Below are 20,064 nucleotides of genomic sequence, written 5' to 3'. Positions count from 1 at the left end.
TTTGCGTGGGGTCTTCCAATCTTAACAGCTGGTCTAAGGCAGGGTGATTGAGACAGACACAGTAGTTATCCTTTATCTTATGGACCGTGTTCTGTGTCCTCAAACCCTGCTATTAGAGGACTCTAATGTCCCTGGGACGATCTCCTTAGCGTACAAGTATGTAAGTTATCTCAGCGATTCCGTCACTACAGAGTCCTAATGGATGAGGGGTTGACTAAATGTAAATTTTATCTACTGGGCCCACCCTCTCACATTACCGTCACACAGTCAGTCATTTACTCAATCTGCCTGGAAGCTTCATATATGTTGGAATCCCACTCTTGTTGCCAAATGTGAGGTTCCCTCCTTGAGATTCTTACACGCTTGATGCAATTGCAATATACCAATTTCTGTGAACAGCCACAATTTATTTAACTAAGTACAAGCTTTTGTAGGATCACTTAACACTCTTCGTGATGCTTGCTGAGCACGTCAAGCGAGGCTCCCCGAACAAGGAAACCATCCTCCCTTTATCCAGGGTTTTACATCACAGTCAGTTATGCACGCAAGATACAACCCACCCTGCCATTCCCCCGTAGTCCCATACCACCCAAAAACAATGTAAAGTGATTAGATTATTTCCACAAACAGTGTGTGATTAGGTTATTCCTTAAACTGCAGCATTTACAGAGTATGGTTAGATTATCACATCCTGCCTGCACGACAGAAAAACACACCCACGCAGGACATCCAATTTCTTACATGTCAGCAGAACAAGTTAACCCATTAACAGCTCAAAAGCTCCTTTCTTCAGAACACCCATCTGCTTGTTCCATCCATTTTCAACAATATTTGATATATTGTATTTACAAGAGAAAAACTGTCTACAAATTAATGAAATGGTATTTAGAACAAAGATAGCTGAATGGATAATCTCCGGTGAGGTGGCATTTTAAAAGATGCATTCAATGGATTCTCACATGTACAAAAGCATTTTATAGCCAATTTTGGTTATCATATTGTACTCTTTGTTGTAATATAGGCAAAACTGTTCATGAGCTCTTGTCTAGATTGATTGAGTTATGTTTCAAAGGAATGGGAAGAATGGTTACAGAAACGATTATGGGTGGAGAATAAATGCCATTTTATTTTGGTCTCCTGGATGATCGCAGGAGATATTTTGGTCTCCTGGATATCCCTCCAAACCCTTCCTATTCATATACCCATCCAGATGCCTTTTAATTGTTGCAATTGTACTAGGCTCCACCACACCCTCTGGCAGCTCATTCCATTCACATACCACCCTCTTCGTGAAAAAGTTACCTGTTAGGTCTCATGTTTTTCTCCTCTCACCCTAAACCTATGCCTTCTAGTTCTGGACTCCCCAACCCCAGGGAAAAGACTTTATCGATTTATCCTATCCATGCCCCTCATAATTTTGTAAACCTCTATAAGGTCACCCCTCTGTCTCCGAAACTCCAGGGAAAACAGCCCCAGCCTCTCTTTTATAGCTCAAATCCTCCAGCCCTGACAACATCCTTGTAAATCTTATCTGAACCCTTTCAAGTTTCACAACATCTTTCCGAGAGGAAGGAGACCAGAATTGCACGCAATATTCCAACAGTGGCGTAACCAATGACCTGTACAGCCGCAACACGACCTCCCAACTCCTGTACTCAATACTCTGACCAATAAAGGAAAGCATACCAAACGCCTTCTTCACTATCCTATCTACCTACAACTCCACTTTCAAGGAGATATGAACCTGCACTCCAAGGTCTCTTTGTTCAGCAACACTCCCTAGGACCTTATCATTAAGTGGATAAATCCTGCTAAGATTTGCTTTCCCAAAATGCAGCACCTCGCATTTATCTGAATTAAACTCCCTCTGCCACTTCTCGGCCCATTGGCCCATCTGATCCAGATCCTGTTGTAATCTGAGGTAACCTTCTTCACTGTCCATTACACTTCCAATTTTGGTGTCATCTGCAAACTTACTAACTATACCTCTTATGCTCGCATCCAAATCATTTATATAAATGACAAAAAGTAGAGGACCCAGCACTGATCCTTGTGGCACTCCACTGGTCACAGACCTCCAGTCTGAAAAACAATCCTCCACCACCACCCTCTGTCTTCTACCTTTGAGTCAGCTCTGCATCCAAATGGCTAGTTCTCTCTGTATTCCGTGAGATCTAACCTTGCTAACCAGTCTCCCATGGGAAACCTTGTCGAACACCGTACGTGAAGTCCATCCAGATTGTACCTACCGCTCTGCCCTCATCAATCCTCTTTTACTTCTTCAAAAACCTCAATCAAGTCTGTGAGACATGATTTAGCCTGCACAAAGCCATGTTAACTATTCCTAATCAGTTCTTGCCTTTCCAAATACATGTACATCCTGTGAACTCCATCAACCCCACCACCACCCACCTGACTAGTTTAAATCCTCCCGCATAACTCTAGCAAATTTCCCTGCCAGTATATTCGTCCGCTTCCAAATTAGGTGCAATCCATCCTTCTCGTACAGATCACTTCTACCCCAAAAGAGATGTCAATGATCCAAAAATGTGACTCCTTTTCCCATACACCAGCTCCTTAGCCATGCATTCATCTGCTCTATCCTCCTATTCCTGCCCTCACTAGCTCGTGGCACCGGGAGTAATCCAGCTATTACCACTGTCGAGGACCTCCTTTTTAAATTCCTGCCTAACTCTCTCTAATCTTCCTTCAGAATCTAAACCTTTTCCCTTTCTATGTCATTGGTTCCAATGTGGTCAATGACCTCTTGCTGGCCCCTCTCCCCCTTGAGAATATTCTGCACCCTCTCTGAGACATCCTTGATCCTGGCACCTGGGAAGCAACACACCATTCTGATTTTTCGCTGCTGGCCACAGAAACGTCTATCTGTACCTCGGGCTAGAGAGTCCCTTTGCACAATTGATCTCTGGGAACCCGATGTACCATTTGTTGCATTAGAGCCAGTCTCAATACCAGAAACTTGGCTGTTCGTGCTACGTTCCCCTGTGAATCGATCACCCTACATTTTCCAAAACAGCATACTTGTTTGAAACTGGGATAGCCATAGAAGAGTCTTGCACTAGCTGCCTATCTCTCTTACCTTTTCTGGAGTTACATGTGATGTATCTGCAACTTTTCCCCCTTCTTATAACTGCCATCCGTCACATACTATTGGTGTTGCAAATTCCTCATTGCCTCTAACTGGCTCTCCAACCGATCCATTTGATCTGATAGGATTCGCAACCAACAGCATTTATTGCAGATATAATCCACAGTAATCCTTAAACTCTCTTTAAACACCTACATCTGACAAGGAGTGCATATCACTCTACTAAAGGCCAGTTTTGCTCCTTCACAGTCTACAGATCCAGAAAATAACTCTGCTGTTTCAGTCCCACTTCCAAACATGTTGACTTATTTATAAGACATAAGACCACAAGACATAGGATTGGAAGTAAGGCCATTCGGCTCATCAAGTCCACTCCACAGTTTAATCATGGCTGATGGGCATTTCAACTCCACTTATCGCACTCTCCCGTATCCCTTAATTCCTCGTGAGATCAAGAATGTGTCAATCTCTGCCTTGAAGACATTTAATGACTTGGCCTCCACTGTGCTCTGTGGCAATGAATTCTTCTCTGGCTGAAGAAGTGTCTCCTCATTTCTGTGCTAAATTGATCCTGTCTAATTTAAAGACTATGCCCACGGGTCTTAGTCTCCCTGCCTAATGGAAACATCTTCCCAGCGTTCATCTTTTCTAAGCCATGCATTATCTTCTCAGTTTCTATTAGATCTCAACCCTCTAAACTCTAATAAATACAATCCCATGATCTTCAGCTTTCATCATATGTTAGGCCTACTCTTACAGGGATCATCCATGTGAATCTCCGCTGGACACACTCCAGTGCCATTATGTCCTTCCTAAGGTGTGGGGCCCAAAGTTGGACACAATATTCTAAATGGGGCCTAACTAGAACTTTATAAAGTCTCAAAAGAACACCACTGCTTTTATATACCAACCCTCTTGAGATAAATAACAATATTACATTTGCTTTCTTAATCACGGGTGCAACCTACAAGTTAACCTTTAGAGAGTCCTGAACTAGCACTCCCAGATCCCTTTGTACTTTGGCTTTACGGATCATCTCACTGTTTTGAAAATAATCCATGCCTGTATTCTTTTTTCCAAAGTGCAAGACTTCACATTTGCTCACTTTGAATTTCATCAGCCATTTCCTGGACCACTCTTACTAAACTGTCTAAAGCTTTCTGCAGCCTCCCCACCTCCTCAGTACTACCTGCCTGTCCACCTAACTTCGTATCATCGGCAAACTTCACCAGAATGCCCCCAGTCCCTTCATCCAGATCATTAGTATATAAAGTGAACAGCTACAGCCCCAACATTGAACCGTGCGGGATATCACTTGTCACCAGCTGCCATTCCAAAAAAGAATCTTTTATCCCAACTCTCTGCCTTGTGTCAGACGCCAATCCTCAATCAATGCCAGTAGCTCACCTCGAACACCATGAGCACTCACCTTATTTTGCAGCCTCCTGTAAGGCAACTTATCAAAGGCCTTTTGGAAATCTAGATATATAACATCCACTGGGTTTCCCTGGTCTAACCTACTTGTTGCCTCTTCAAATAATTCTAACAGGTTTGTCAGGCACGACCTTCCCTTACTAAATCCATGCTGACTTGTTCCAAGAATTTAGAGATCTCATCCTTAATGATGGATTCTAGAATCTTACCAACAACAGGGGTTAGGGTAATTGGCCTATAATTTTCGATCTTTTGTCTTTATCCTTTTTTGAACAAGGGGGTTACAACAGCGATTTTCCAATCATCTGAGACTTTCCCTGACTCCAGTGACTTTGAAAGATCACAGTCAGTGCCTCTGCTATTTCCTCAGCCACCTCCCTCAAAACTCGAGGATGTAGCCCTTCAGGGCCAGGAGATTTATCAAGTTTTAGACCTCTTAGCTTTTCTAGCACTATCTCTTTTGTAATGCCAACCATACTCAACTCTGCCCTCTGACTCTCCATAATTGTTGGGATATTACTCATGTCTTCCACTGTGAAGACTGACACAAAATACGTATTAAGTTCTTCAGCTACTTCTTTATCTCCCATCACTAGCCTTCCAGCATCAATTTGCAGCGGCCCAATGTCTACTTTTGCCTCTCATTTGTTTCTTATATAGTGAAAGAAACTTTTACTATCATTTCTAATATTACTGGCTAGCCTACCTTCATATTTGATCCTCTCCTTCCTTATTTCTCTCTTTGTTATCCTCTGGTTTTTGTAGCCTTCCCAATCTTCAGACTTCCCAGTGCTCTTGGCCACTTTATGGGCTGTCTCTTTTTCTTTGATTCATTTCCTAACTTCCTTTGTCAGGCTGTCTAATCCCTCCTGGATTATCTTTGTTTTCTTTGGGATGAACTTCCATATTGTGTCCTCAATTACACCCAGAAACACCCACCATTGTTGCTCTGCTGTCTTCCCCGCTAGGTTCTGCTTCGATTTTTGTCAGTTCTTCTCTCGTGCCCCTGTAATTACCTTTTATTTAACTGTAACACCATTACATCTGATTTTGCCTTCTCTCTTTCAAACTGCAAACTGAACACAACCATATTATGCTCATATTTATCTATCTAACTCAGCTTTGAATAAATTCAGTGCCCCAACAAACAATGCTTTCTAGCATAATCTCACTGAGAGGGGAAAAAGAATAATGTTTGTTTTAAAAGAGAGACATTGTATTTTTAAACTGCATCAGCTAATGTTAGTTTGCTGTCAAGATAGACTCTAGCCAGATCAGATGGTGGTTTGGAAAGCTAAATAAATTGCACTTTTTACATTAATGGGGCAAAGATTTGGGTGTTACTGGGTTAAAGGTCATTGGCATTTTGTAGATGACATCTTTGAAAGATGAAAAAATAAATCAGCTGCAGCAGCATTTTACCAGAGGACACACAGTTATGAAGTTGAAAGTTTCTAAATCTCATTGTAAATAAGATTACTTTTAATGGTAGATGCAGGATGAATTCAAATTTGTTTGAGGAGCAATTTATCTGCTGACAGATCTCCAGTAAAAGCAGTACCTGAGGAGCTGAAAGTTGGCCAAGAACTGGTATTGATTCTGTCAAAAAATGTGGTGCTGGAAAAGCACAGCTGGTCAGGCAGCATCCGAGGAGCTGGAGAGTCAACGTTTCAAGCATAAGCTCTTCAGGAATGTGAGAGGGTCCAATAGGGCTGAGAGATAAATGGGAGGGAGGTGGGGCTAGGTGGAAGGTAGCTGGGAATGTGATAGGTAGATGAAGGTGGGGGGGTGATGGTGATAGGTCAGAGTGGAGGGTGGAGCAGATAGGTGGGAAGGAAGATGGACAGATCAGAAGGATGGTGCCATGTTAGAGGGTTGGGTCTGGGATAAGGTGGGGAGAGGGGAGATGAAGAAGCTTGTGAAATTGACATTGATCCTGTGTGTTTGGAGGGTCCCAAGGCAGAAGATAAGGTGTTCTTCCTCTAGGTGTTGGGTGGCTAGAATTTGGTGGTGGAGGAGGCCCAGGACTTGCATGTCCTTGGCAGAGTGGGAGGAAGAGTTGAAGTGTTTGGTCACAAGGTGGTGGGGTTGTTTCGTGCATATATCCCAGAGATGTTCTCTGAAATATTCTGCAAGTTGTCGTTCTGTCTCCCCAATGTAGAGGAGACCACATTGGGATTAATGTTGATTGCATCAGTTTCCTCATCTTTCCTCCCGTCACCTTATCCCAGACCCAACCCTCCAACTCGGCACTGTCCTACCTGTCTGTCCTGCTTCCCACCTATCTGCTCCACCTTCCACAGCAACCTAGCACCATCAACCCCACCTTCATCTACCTATCACATTCCCAGCTACATTGCCCCTGCCAGCCCAACTTCCTTCCATTTATCTCTCAGCCCCCTTGCCCCGCCCCACATTTCTGATGAATAGCTTATACTCTAAACATCGACTCTCCCTGTCCTCGGATGCTGCATGACCGACTGTGCTTTTCCAGCACCACACTTTTTGACTCTGATCTCCAACATCTGCAGTCCTCACTTTCTCTTAAGTAGATTCTGTGTCCAGGTCTTAATTTCTTGCTCAACTCAGTTTGAATTCCTCCAGCCAAACTGCCATTTTTCTCAATATAACAGCAGCCTTGGTCAAAGTAATAATTAATATCCTTTGTGACTCTGCTATCTCTCATCAATGCTCTATTACATTGGATACCATTGACAAAGCTGCAATCTTTCATGCACCTTGTATCCATGTGGTTTCATTGCTAGCAATCTGAAAACAGTCAGTGTTGGTTGACGCCAGAGCTGACAGAGCAACGATCTACTCCAAATTTCCTCCTCTTCATTTTCTCCATTTTGAGACACAAACTGACAACACTCTCTTGTGATGCTATAACTAACTCCACTGCCATCTGTCATCAAGTCATGAAAAAGTTATAACCACCTGTATTCTACCAAAAACATGAGTTTAAGCTCCCACTATGAACTGTGCTGTCTTGTTACTGACACTATCTCAGAGTACCCTTAAATAACAACTGCAAAACCTTGGACACTGCTCTGCCAAATGCTGAGATTTAAACTCAGTGTTCAACAAATGATCTCAATCACTTGTTTCCAACCAGCACAATTGCACACCTCAGTGCTTCTGCTATTGAAATCAATGTGTGGGGTTTTTTTTTGTTCATCTAGATACTTCCTCTGGTGGTCGCTTTGCTGGTATTCAATTCATTAATTCCAACTTCTTCAAAATGCACTCATTTGGAAAAAAAGATTTTGCATCTACTGGCTCTGCCAATATCATGTACAGCTTGTAACTTGTTTGAGCTGCCAGCATATTGTGTAACATTTCATCAATTACTACATAGTTTCTTTCTGTGAAACTTGTCAAAAAGACTTTCTATGACAATGTTCATTACTACCTCTAAGTTTATATATCTCCTTAAACTCGACATTTGAAATTTTCTTGTTATCTGTTAGAAATTTCAATGACATGCCAACGTTCTTTTCCATAACCTATCAACTTGTCTGTTTAGTCCCTTGTTGTTTATTACTCTATATAGGTTGAACCCAGTCATTACAATCTACAAAATATCACAAATATTTTTTTCTTATCTCATATTTTCAGATCCATAGCTACATAGTCATGTCTTCTGATAATTAGAATGTATATCATGTTGGTGTGATTTTTCTCAGCAAGAGTTTCATACTCTTTATCCACAACTCCAGGATCCTTTAACAGTAATTGTTTTTGCGAAGCAGGATGGCAAATTGTCTGATAATTCTCTTGTTAGCCAGACTTTTGATTCCAGAGGACTTCATGTTCTCAACAATTTATTCATCCAGTTTATTATAAATTTATGGCTTCACTCAAGACAATTTTCCATATTCGTTCCCATCTTGCTCTTTTCACCAAATGCTCAAGAATGACTTAATACAAACTGTATAGCACTGGGCTACATCAGAGGTGATGAAAAGACACATTCCAGATATTTCACATAGTTGTTGTTGCGTTGCCATGGTCTTAGGGACTGCTGTCTTATTTGAGAGAAGCAACTAGTGGTAATTTAACCTGAGGGGCACTAGACCTCAGGGGAGAGGTCGAGAAGGAGAGTCCTTCATGGTAACCTCAAAGCAGTGATAGGAATTGAATCTATGCTGTTGGCATTACACTGCTCTGTAAACCAACAATCCAGCCAACTGAGCTAAACAGATTCCCTTCATATAGTAGGACCATGCTTTATAGATGTTAATGTATTATCATTCCCAAACCTAAAACAAGTAGTGCTTTCACATTCAACAGGTATATGATAGTTAGGTGATCACCTGATTCTCGACATGTCTGAACATTTGTAATCAACAACAAGACAGTTTTAACAATGCTGAAATTCACCATATTTTCAGGACAACTAGGTTAGTGTCTATGTTAGCGTGCATGTCCCAGAAGCATAGTAGAATTAAAACGTAAATGCATTTATATTTTATAAAGCTAATGTGAAATTATGAAAAATGACAATTTGCAAAGAAATTCACAGGTATGCTGCAGTTGAATGAACATTTTTATTTTACTGCACATAGAATCGTATCATTTAATAAAATGAATGTTAATGATCTTCTTATTTCAGCACATATGCTGTATACCATACACACAACATTCGATGACATTGAGAGTAAGTTGATTGGAGATCTTGGGTGTGGATGTGGAGTTCTAAGTATTGGAGCAGCTATGCTAGATGCGGGGTATGTGGATTGCAAAATGCAATCATCAATATGTACTGAGTTTTATTTTATAAAATGTATAATTTATGCAACATGACAACTTCCCTTAAACCATTTGCATTATCATTATAGTTATTTTATGTAGCTAATTTGCTTCCGATTATAAAATAATTACAAATTTTAATATGGATATCAGTATACAGGTATGCTTTTGGGTAAGGTTAGCTTGAATCACTTACCTCCTTTTTTTGGAGTTTAAATTTAAATGCTATTACTTCAGCTTAACTTTAAAATAACTTACATTTCCTCACACTATGACAAAGAACTTCACAACTAATCACTTCTGTTTGCAGTTGCTGATGTAGATAAATACAGCAGCAAATCTTTGGCACAGCAAAACTACAACAACAAGTAGTGCGAAGAAATTAACTATTAATCTTCCCGAAAGCCCTTTGCTGAAGGATAGGTTTGAGTCCATGTTACCCATTTTGTATAAGTATTTATTTGGAGATTACATGCATGCACTTCCTAACCTATCATAATTTTATATTCTTAGAAAAAGACAAAAAGATTTTCCTGTTCATACCCACTTCATGCACACAACTGAAGATACTTAATATACAATTAATGTATATTAATTTGCAATTATGTTGGCTAGTACATCAAAATAACTTGCTACTTTCCTGGTGTTGAGAGATCTTGGCCACAAAGACATGAACTCAATTTAACACTTCACCCAAAAAAAAGTCAGTTCTGCAAATGTAGCAATCCATTATCATTGCAATGTGCTAAAATAGATTTGATGCTGAAGCCTTTATGACTAAGAAATAAGAATACAATCAAATGATTTCTTTAGAAAAATGAATGCAGATATAATGGATTGAATAGCCTTCTTCTATGCTATATCGTTGTATGATTCTATCTGGTAGAAGTGACAAATCGAAAATTAATAGCATCCATTGACCTTTCAGTTTAGCAGAGGATGGTTCTTTCAGGTTTTAGCTGACAAATTTTATGATTAAACATTTTTAACAATGGAGTACTGCTAAAGACAAGTAGTTTTTTTAAACAGAAACAAAAATAGAAATTTCTGGAAAAGCTCAACAGGTCTGGCAGCATTTGTGGAGAGAAATCAGTTAACATTTTGCATCAAGTGGCCCTTCCTCAGAGCAGCCTGAGCCCTGAGGGTCACTCAACCTGAAACATTTGTATATTTCTTTCCAATTTATAGCGTCTGCAGTTCTTTCAGTTCTTATTTATTTTTGTTACGTATGAGAAAACAGTTTGAATCTATTTTATTGCTTTGTTTTATTTCTAACTCCTCCACGTCTAGTGGTCTGTACTTGTTTCATATTTCATGAAGGATAAATCATGCTTGACAAATTTATTACAGATCTTTGAGGAGGTAACAAATAAGATAAAGACAGATACATGCTAATTACTTCGGTATAGGGTCTTTTTAAAAAAAAAAGTCCTTGCAGACCAGAGAGTAAATGCAGCATTTTGTCAGAAAGCAGATGACTGCAGACCCCTGTAGTATTGAGGGTAAGATGTTTGTATTGTTAGGTTTAGGACAGGTAGGGTAAAGGTGCAAGAACATTCATCTTGCTTTCAGTTCAGAAGAATCTCCAGTAAGCAAGTGTAGAAGACACGAGTGTTGAGTTTAGACGTTTCTATCGTAGGAATTTAGGGCAGTGCAGAAACAAGTTGCCTCAGCAACAAGGTTAGTTTGTGAAACGTTCAAACCAAGAGAATTTGGTCAGAAGTGTCCAGTTTATTTGAACTGAGCAAATTTAGGTTCTCAGATTTGTGAAAAGACTGTTAGACCTGTTTGGAAATAACTTATCAAATTGTTTTCCACAGTCCATAGTAAAGTAACTGCAAGGGGTTAGTAAAGTCAAAATTTCAGTTGATTTGGGTGCATTCTGTCTGCCCACCATTCTCTATAATGGACAATGTCAGGAAATAGGTTAAAGCTTTATTTTGCTGTATATCTTGAGATTCGTGACACAGTGCCCAGGCAGCACTGCTGCCTCAGAGCTAGGGTTCGATTCCACCCTCCAACAACTGTCTGTTTGGAGTTTGCACATTCTCCTGTGTTTGTGTGGGATTCCTCTGGTTTCCTCCCACAATCCAAAGACATGCAGGTTAGGTCGATTGGCCATGGGAGATACAGGGTTAGAGGGATGGAATGGGTTTGGATGGGATGCTCTTCAAAGGATCGGTCCGGACGCAATGGATCAAATGGCCTATTTTCCATACTATAGAGATTTTGTGATTCTAAGTTGATATATTTAGATTTCTAAAAGGCATTTAATAAAGTACCACACGTAAGAGCTTATGATGTTGCAGGTGGCATATTGGCATGGATAGAGAATTGACTAATTAATAGACAGAGATAAGGGGGACATTTTTGGAATGGCAACCTCGTGGATTGCCACAGGGATCAGTACTGGGCCCACAATTATCTACATTACAGATTGATGACTAAGATGAGGAAAGTGAATGTATTATTGTCTTCCCATCTATTTTTGTCATGCATGAGAAGTGAAGATAACAGTCTATAGAAAGGGATGTACAGTATAAAAATTGTGATTCTTATGAGGTTAAGCAGGTTGAGTCTATACTCATTGGAGTTTAAAAGAATGAGAGGTGACCTTTTGGTAATGTCAGATTCTTAGGAGGCTTCACTGGTTGTTTCTCTCAGTAGGAGAGCTTTGGCCTAGAGGCCATAATCTGAGATTAAGGGACTGCCCATTTAAAGCAGAGATGAGGGGAAATTTCTTCTGAGCATTGAGAGTCTGTGAAATACTTTACTAGAGACAGCTATACACACTGGCTCTTGAGGTATATTCAACATTAAAAAAAACTGCCTTTATATTAAAATGGAAATCAAAAGTTATGGTGAAAGGGCAGGAGTGTAGAGTTGAAAATGATCAGCTCAACCATGATCTCGTTAACTGATTAAGTAGACTGAATGAGCTGAATGACCTACTTCAGCTCCTATGTCTTATGGTCCTGTTTAATTTTATAATTATAATACTGAAAAAGTATCAAGAATTTGATAATACTGGAGAATAGATCAGCAGAGAAAATACTAGCTTTAATTTGACTGGGAGAGAAAAGGAAATCAAATGCAGACAAGTTGAGGAAAGAGTCTCTAGTCAAATATTTTAAATTATAGCATGTTATGTAGTATTAGATAAGTAACTCTCTAAATTTTTATATAAGTTTAGTATTCCAACTGCTGTTTTAAGATTAATATATATCCAAACTTTAGGGAAATTAAGGTTATTTGTTTCAAAGTATCTTTGTATAGATTGCCTGGAAGAGACAGTCTTAAAATTGTCACAAATCTGCAAATGTGTATATTTAAAATTGTACAAACAAACTCAGTGACAGTTTCAATGTTGAGGATAAGCCTATGCAACTATACAGTGTGCTCAACCACAGCAACTAAGAATTAACACAAAGGAAACATTGCTGACAAACTGAGTCATTCTCATCTTTTGCAGATTATGTGTGGGATTTGATATTGATGAAGGAGCACTCAACATATTTAACAGGAATGTAGAAGAATTTGAATTGGCCAACGTTGATATGGTTCAATGTGACGTTTGTTCAGCAATGACCAACAAATTATCAAAGGCATTTGACACAATAATAATGAATCCACCATTTGGAACAAAACACAATAAAGGTACATTGAATGTTGGGTTCATATGGTGTGCTTAAAATATTTAAATACAAAGTCAAGATTTTGTTTCTCTGTATTTTGTGGTTAGAAATGTCCTCCTGTAGAAGTTTGTGTTTAGCAATGTATCCATTAAGTTGTAACCGTATTAGATTCTACATATTGATTAGCATTAGCTTTTCAGTCCTCTCTAATACTGTACTTCAATATTTATGAAGCAATTTAGTTAGCACTACTTGTATTTTGCATCATGATCTCAATTTGCATAAATTATGCAACCAGGTGCTAAAGCCTTTTTTCTGTTTATCACAATCAAATTTAGTTTAAAAGATAATGTGTATTAAACAGGAAGCAAAAAGTGGTAGAAAACAAGATTGAAAGTATTTGCCAACTGTAACTCACCCATAGTAAATTCCAGTCATGCATAATATATAGCAACAATCTTAGCCAAACCCTTGATAGCATCATAAACTTTCACAATACTTTCACCTCCAGGATCGGAATTAAAATTCACTCAACTAAAAGCCTGATCAATGAACACTTTTTTACCAATGCATTTTTACCAAACTTGCTTAATAAGCAAGTTAGTATCTATTGCTTGTCACGTATATAGTAATTGACCACCACATTAATTACACAAAATAATGTGCATTTAGATGGTCTTGCTATTCTGAAACACTCCAGACAATTAAATGCTTCAGAAAACTATTGTAAAAGAACAATAGCGGCTAATTGGTGTACAGTGAAGTGCTGTGATCTGTATTAAGATTTAACATCTCTTTTCTTAGTAATGTTGGTAGCAAAGAATCAAAACTTTTAAGCTGTTACTTGAACAGTATGAACATACTTTTGCATCCACAACAATGATAGAAAGGGGCACAGTATAGCATCATCAACAATTAGCACTCCCGAAGAAAATGCTTAAGAAAACAATACTGCACCAAATGCTGTCTTTCAGATGGTAAGTCAAACAGAGACTGTCTTCTGTCAGATAAGCAAAATATTTCATGTCAGTTATTTTTAATCAAACCTTGAAAAATAGGCTACATCAGTGCTGTTTTTGGAAACTTTCTTTGCACAACTGGCAGCCATATTTGTCTATATAAAACAGAATACAAAAATAAAAAATTAGTTAACTTTGCAGTGTGAAAGATTCCTTTTCTTCCCCCCTCATTTGATCAAGAACATAATTATCTTGTAGAAACAGAGATACTAAGTACTCATTGGCTGACTGACCTTGGGACAATCAAATCTAATGTTCTTCTCACCAAAACAATTCATTCCAATGGCAAGCAATTAAGAGGCAAGAATATAGAAGACAATTGCAGTTCTGCAAATGCTATCTGATAACTAACTCAGATCCATATTAAACATGGCTCACAACCAAGTTATAATCTTGGAATAAGGCTTCTAAGAAGAGGTCAAGCCAATCAGTGAACTAGGCAAGTTTAGAACAGCATCAAATTGAAATAAAACATACAATATGGCAAAGATTAGTGGTAAACCATTGGGATTGGGAACATTTTAAAAAACAACAAAAGACAACCAAAATAAGGAGAAAATAAACTTTGGGTAAAGTTTCAAGTAATACCATTTTGGAAAGAGAGTGATTTAAATATATATAAAAAAGAGAAGCCAAAGTGAAGGAAGGCACCTTAGACAATGAGGCTGGGAACTCATCTTGGAGAACCAAGAAACAGCCAAGGAGTTGAATAAATTCTGTGTAAGTTTTTATAGTAGAAGACAAAAATAGCATGCCAAAATTAAGTAATCAAGGAATATAATTAAATTCCTCACTTGCTTAAATCAAAATTATTTAGAAAATACTCAATCCCATAAAATTTTAGACAAGTGAGCTACAATCAAATATAGCCAAGATTCTCACTGAAAAATGAAACATCTAATTTGTTTTCCTCAAAAGGTGTGGACATGAAATTCCTCAAAATTGCCTTAGATATGGCCAGAACAGCTGTATATTCCCTACACAAAACATCAACAAGAAATGTAAGTGAATGTAATTTGATTTTCTGTAACCAAATAAATACTTTGAAGATTGGTTTTAAATTGTTTGCAATGGAGAAAACATAGTTCACATTTTTGATGCATTAAATCTTTGTGCAGAACATTAAATTTTATAGCACCTACATCAATATGTGACAGCTTCACACTAACCTAAAACTATATTTGACTAATTATCTCAATTTAAACTTCATTTACGCATTTGTGCAAGCTTTATTTACATCCTGAATGTTAAATGTCAGGGCAATGTTCCATTTATTCAGACATTTCCAGAACTCACTGCAATAGAAGTGTTCTGCATCCATTACAGAAATGATCCATTCATTCCAATTTGTCTGTATCCACATTTAAGCTGCACAGTTAACCCTATCAGCATCATCATACATAAAATTAATTTTCCTTTAAATGCACATATGCCATTTGGCTTAACTACTTCTTAGGGTAGTGTGTTTTAGATTCTTGGGGCTTTGGGTAAAGAATTTTATTCTGAATTCTCTAGTGGATCTATAACTAACCAACTTATATTCATGACCTCTGCTTTCGGATCCTGCAGATGGAAACATTTTCTCTATGTCATAAAATCTTTTAATTATTTAAAGACCTCATCAGATCATCCACCCATTTCCTTTATACGAGTCCCAATTTGTTCAACCTTTCCTGTTCTGTAAAAATCAGAGTTTGGTAGCATCCTTGTAAATCTTCTACTTTTTTTATAAACTGGCACCATGAGTGGTCTAAACTTTAATAAACCAGGCTATGTGCCCAATTACATTTGCTTTCCCTTCTTTATTAACTCATCCACAATTAGCTCATCTAACAATTCTTTTTAAAACTGAATTGGTGAAGCCACATCAACCTAACTGGAGCACCAAAAATGTATGATCTCAAAACAAATGTCAGTCACCATTCAGCAGTTGACATTATAAAACTCAGTATAAATTAAATGATTAAACATCAGACCACAGTATTATTCGAATTGCATTGTGCTGGATTTAGTGGTGAAATACACCCAGATAGCCTTATTATGCTATGCAAATAGCATTTTAAAATGGTTAAATTATTGCATCTGACAACATAACTTGTGTCTCATCACAAATGTGTACATTCTAGGAGGGACATTTTTCACAACATAGCTATCTGGTGCTTTCACTGGCAAGTGCATATGATCACTCAGTGACAGCAAGCTGAGCTGCCGATGTGATGCCCAACATTCAACTAGCTGGGTAGGCAACCTCAGATACAAATAATGACTACTTAAAATGGTCATCACAAATGGAGCTGCAAACCAGTGTAAAATCAATACCTTCAAGAGAGACAATTTGAACAACTTCAGCCTACAAAAAAATAATTCTATTCACAAATGCTGTTAATTTTGGAAGTTAAAAGGCTATGGGAAATTTTGTACAAAGCACTTGGTTTTACATGTACTTTTGTAAAGTGTTCATTTCCTTTGTAGCATATTCAAAAGAAGGCTGAAGAATGGAAGATAAAGATGGAAGTAATTGCTGGTAAAAAGATACTGGTTCACTTAAATTACGAGGAAGTAGGACTGCAGATACTGGAGATCAAAGTCAAAAAGTGTGGAGCTGGAAAAGCACAGCAGTGCAGGCAGCATCCAAGGAACAGGAGAGTCAACATTTCAAGCATAAGCCCTTCTTCAGAAATGAATTCAAAACAGACTATCCTGCTCCTCAGATGCTGCCTGACCTACTATGCTTTTCCAGCACCACACTTTTTGACACTTAAAATTGCAAGTTTATTTTTTTATATTTGCAACATGCTTTAAAGGCAATTTGTTGCAAAATTTCTTTGCAAGAGTGCCTTGTTCATTTCACAAAATATTTCATATTTAGTCATGCAGTTTTGAAATCTGATTAGTGTCAAACCATATTACCAATACACAGACTAGAAATCAGCATTGTAAGTATTCAAGTATTAATTTAGGTTATAAAGAAGATGCTGAAAGTACTTAGCAAATCAAGCAGTAACTGTGAAGGGAAACAGTTTTAATGTCTTAGTCTAGTAACTTTATCAAAACTCAAGAGGGAGAATAAAAGGGAATGTTTGAGGATGTAAAGCAGGAATATTAAACTAAAGATAATGGTCCAAGGTCAAAGAAAGAAGAAATGGATCAGTGTGTGGAGGAGGGAATAGCAGAATCAATAACAGCTATTATTAAAATGGGGCACAGGTTATAATCTGAAATTGTTCAACTCTAGACAGTTGCAAAATGCTGATTGACAACTCAGTTATATAGGAGAAAGTGAGGACTGCAGATGCCGGAGACCAGAATTGAAAAGTGTGGTGCTGGAAAAGCGCAGCAAGCCAGGCAGCATCCGAGGAGCAGGAGAATCGACGTTTCGGGCATATGCCCGAAACGTCAATTCTCCTGCTCCTCGGATGCTGCCTGGCCTGCTGCGCTTTTCCAGCACCACACTTTTCAACTCTGGTCTCCAGCATCCTTAATGTAAAGAAACATTCCCAAGGAAATTAGTGAGAGCATTACAAAACAATGGATAATACACAGCCACCACATGAGACTTTGGTTAAAAAACAAGCTGAAAGAAACACCTTAAAAAAGGTAGAGAAGCAGAAGAGGAAATTTCAAAGCTTGGGGCTAAGAAAATTGAAGGTAGAGCTATCAAATGTGGAGTAGTTGTGCATTAGGAATGCACAAGAAGTCAGGATTCAAGGAGTATAGATACTTTGAAAGGTTGTGGCATTGGAGAAAACAAGAGGAACATAGATATGTGAAAACAGTAGAGAAATTTCCAGAGATATCTAATAAAGTGTCAGGCACCAACAAAATAGGTTCCTAAATTTACTTTTTCTTTTAAACAGAGCTGAGATATGACTTATCAGCATCATACAAATTTCATAAGAAGAAATCGGTAAGTTAATTCCCATTCCGATGTGTACGTTGAATGAATCGCAATCCCAGATTTTAATGAAGACTCAAGTATGAAGGAGATTTTGTCGAACGGAGGGAAAGTTGAAGCCTTCGTGAGAGTTTGTGAAGCAAACATGAGGGCACAGCAGACTTTATCATTGGTATTAAAATTACCTAATTTTATTCTAGATTAAATCAATCTGAAAATGCTGGAAAAGAGTAGATTTCTCTCAATTTCCAGCATCTGCAGTATCTCAAAGGGATATTGGACTCAACAGTAACTTAATTTATTCACATGTGGAATGTCAGTATCGTTGGCTGGGAAATGTTTATTGCCCCTCCCCAGTCACTGTTGAGAAAGCTGCCTCCTTAAACAGCTGCAGTCTATGTACTGTAGGTAGCTCCACAATGCCATTATGGAGGGAATTCCAGTACTTTGACCCAGCAAGAGTGAAGGAACAGCAATATGGTTCTAAATCAGGATGGCAAATTGCTTGGAGGCAACTTGCAAGTGGTGTTCCCACATATCTTCTGCGCTTGTGCAAGTGTTCACGGGTTAGAAGATACACATCTTTGGTGATTTTGGTACCTTGTAGATGGTACACAGTGCTGCTGAGCATCTGTATGGATAGTTGTGGACGTGATGACCATCAAGCTAGCTGCTTTGTCCTCTGTATCAAACGCTGAATGTCGTTCAAGCTGCACTTATCCAGTCAAGTGGAGAGTATTCAATCACACTCCTAACTGGTGTCTTATAGATGGAGCGCTTTTCAGGACTCAAGTTGCTTGCTACAGTATTCCACACTTCTGGATTTGCTCTTGTTGTCACAGTATTTATATGGCAAGTGGAATTTCTGGTGACCCCTCCCCCCAGGATGTTGATAGTAAAAGGATCAATGATGGTAATGCCATTGAATGTTAAAGTTGATGGAAAGGATTGTCTGTTCTTGGCATTCGTCATTGAATGGTTGTTGTGGCACACATTAATTGCTACGTAACAGCCAAGCCTGGATGTTGCTGCAGTCTTGTTGCATTTGATCATGGTCTGTTCCAGTATAAGAAAGGCTGAATGTTAGCAAACAGCCCTACTTGACCTTGGAGGGATTATTTATGAAACAGCTGAAGATAGTCAGACTTTAGACATGATTCTGATTGACCTCCAACTACCACAATCTTCCTACTTGCCAGGTGTGACTCCAAGCAGAAGAGAATTGACTCACCCCCACCCAGTCATGTTGGACTGATTCCAGTTGTGCTAGGGCTCCTTGACACCACACACAAGTGTGGCCTTGATGTCAAGGGCTGTCACGTGATGATACACTGGTTAAGGTGTATTTTATCTTTGTTTCTTTTAATGAAGAAAGGTCAAAATAGGAGTCAAGAACAGTCTGCTCAGAGCCAATAAATAGGTTGTCAGGGGTTTGTTTTTAACAAGTTGAGACAATATAAGTAGCTTGAATGGGTGAGTTCAAGCTCCCACAGAAACAGAATTTTTAGTTTTAGTTTTCAACAGTTGCTGGGGTCTTGAAGCTGGATGTGGAAGTTCTTATTCCTTGGTTACAGGTACAAGCTGGGGTTCTCTTCCTGCTGCTTAAATTGCATGCGAGACTACCTGTTTTACTGAATTTTCTTCTGCTAAGGGAGTGTTTGTGGGATGTTGCTCAATTGGAGGAGTTAACTAGCAGTTATTGAACATTGACAGTTAAAATAGAAAAAAATTGGTTTAACTGTAACTGTCAAAAATAAGTGAGTTTTGCTTAGAGTACTTTTACCAATCAAATTGTATCTGGAATGTAACATCTTACTTACCAAGGTATCATCTTAATATATTGAAGGGTTTGGTCTGGTCTAAAACACACCACCTGTGAAATTCAAACTCTTGTACCCAGTCATTAACTTGGGATTCAGGATTACTCAACCAGTGACATTACCACTGTCACTACTTCCGCAGCAAATTAACACAGTAGAGTTTTAGACTAATTCAGATATACATACGGTGGAACATGACCACTCCAGTGCACTGGCATCCCAAGTCTAGACGTAACAAAGGCACAAGTAAACCTTTTCAGAAGGCAAGCAGAATCAGATAAAGTTGCAATATAGACAGATGTACTGATACAGAAACACAGGGTCAGAAGCTCATCTGTGACACCAAGGTTGTAACCAGATTGACTCAATCCCTCTCTGACAATAATCAAAGCTAGTA

General features: G+C 38.6%; 1 protein-coding gene across 6 annotated transcripts in view; it reads left to right on the top strand.

Annotated features, from left to right (window-relative positions):
- The window catches only part of mettl5 (methyltransferase 5, N6-adenosine), a 30,627-nt gene that overhangs the window by 9,910 nt on the left and 653 nt on the right, over positions 1-20,064 (top strand). For all 6 annotated transcript variants that reach the window (XM_072579292.1, XM_072579287.1, XM_072579290.1 and 3 more), the window contains exons 3-7: positions 9,162-9,276; positions 12,771-12,955; positions 14,871-14,953; positions 16,425-16,476; positions 17,810-17,859. In XM_072579292.1, coding sequence (XP_072435393.1) covers positions 9,162-9,276; positions 12,771-12,955; positions 14,871-14,953; positions 16,425-16,476; positions 17,810-17,859 — 485 coding nt within the window. The remainder of the gene's footprint in view (positions 1-9,161; positions 9,277-12,770; positions 12,956-14,870; positions 14,954-16,424; positions 16,477-17,809; positions 17,860-20,064) is intronic.

The sequence above is a fragment of the Chiloscyllium punctatum genome, chromosome 10 (assembly GCF_047496795.1).
Source record: "Chiloscyllium punctatum isolate Juve2018m chromosome 10, sChiPun1.3, whole genome shotgun sequence".
Taxonomy (NCBI): Eukaryota; Metazoa; Chordata; class Chondrichthyes; order Orectolobiformes; family Hemiscylliidae; genus Chiloscyllium; species Chiloscyllium punctatum.
The sequence above is the reverse complement of the archived record's forward strand: the minus strand, read 5'-3'. Positions and strand labels throughout refer to the sequence as shown.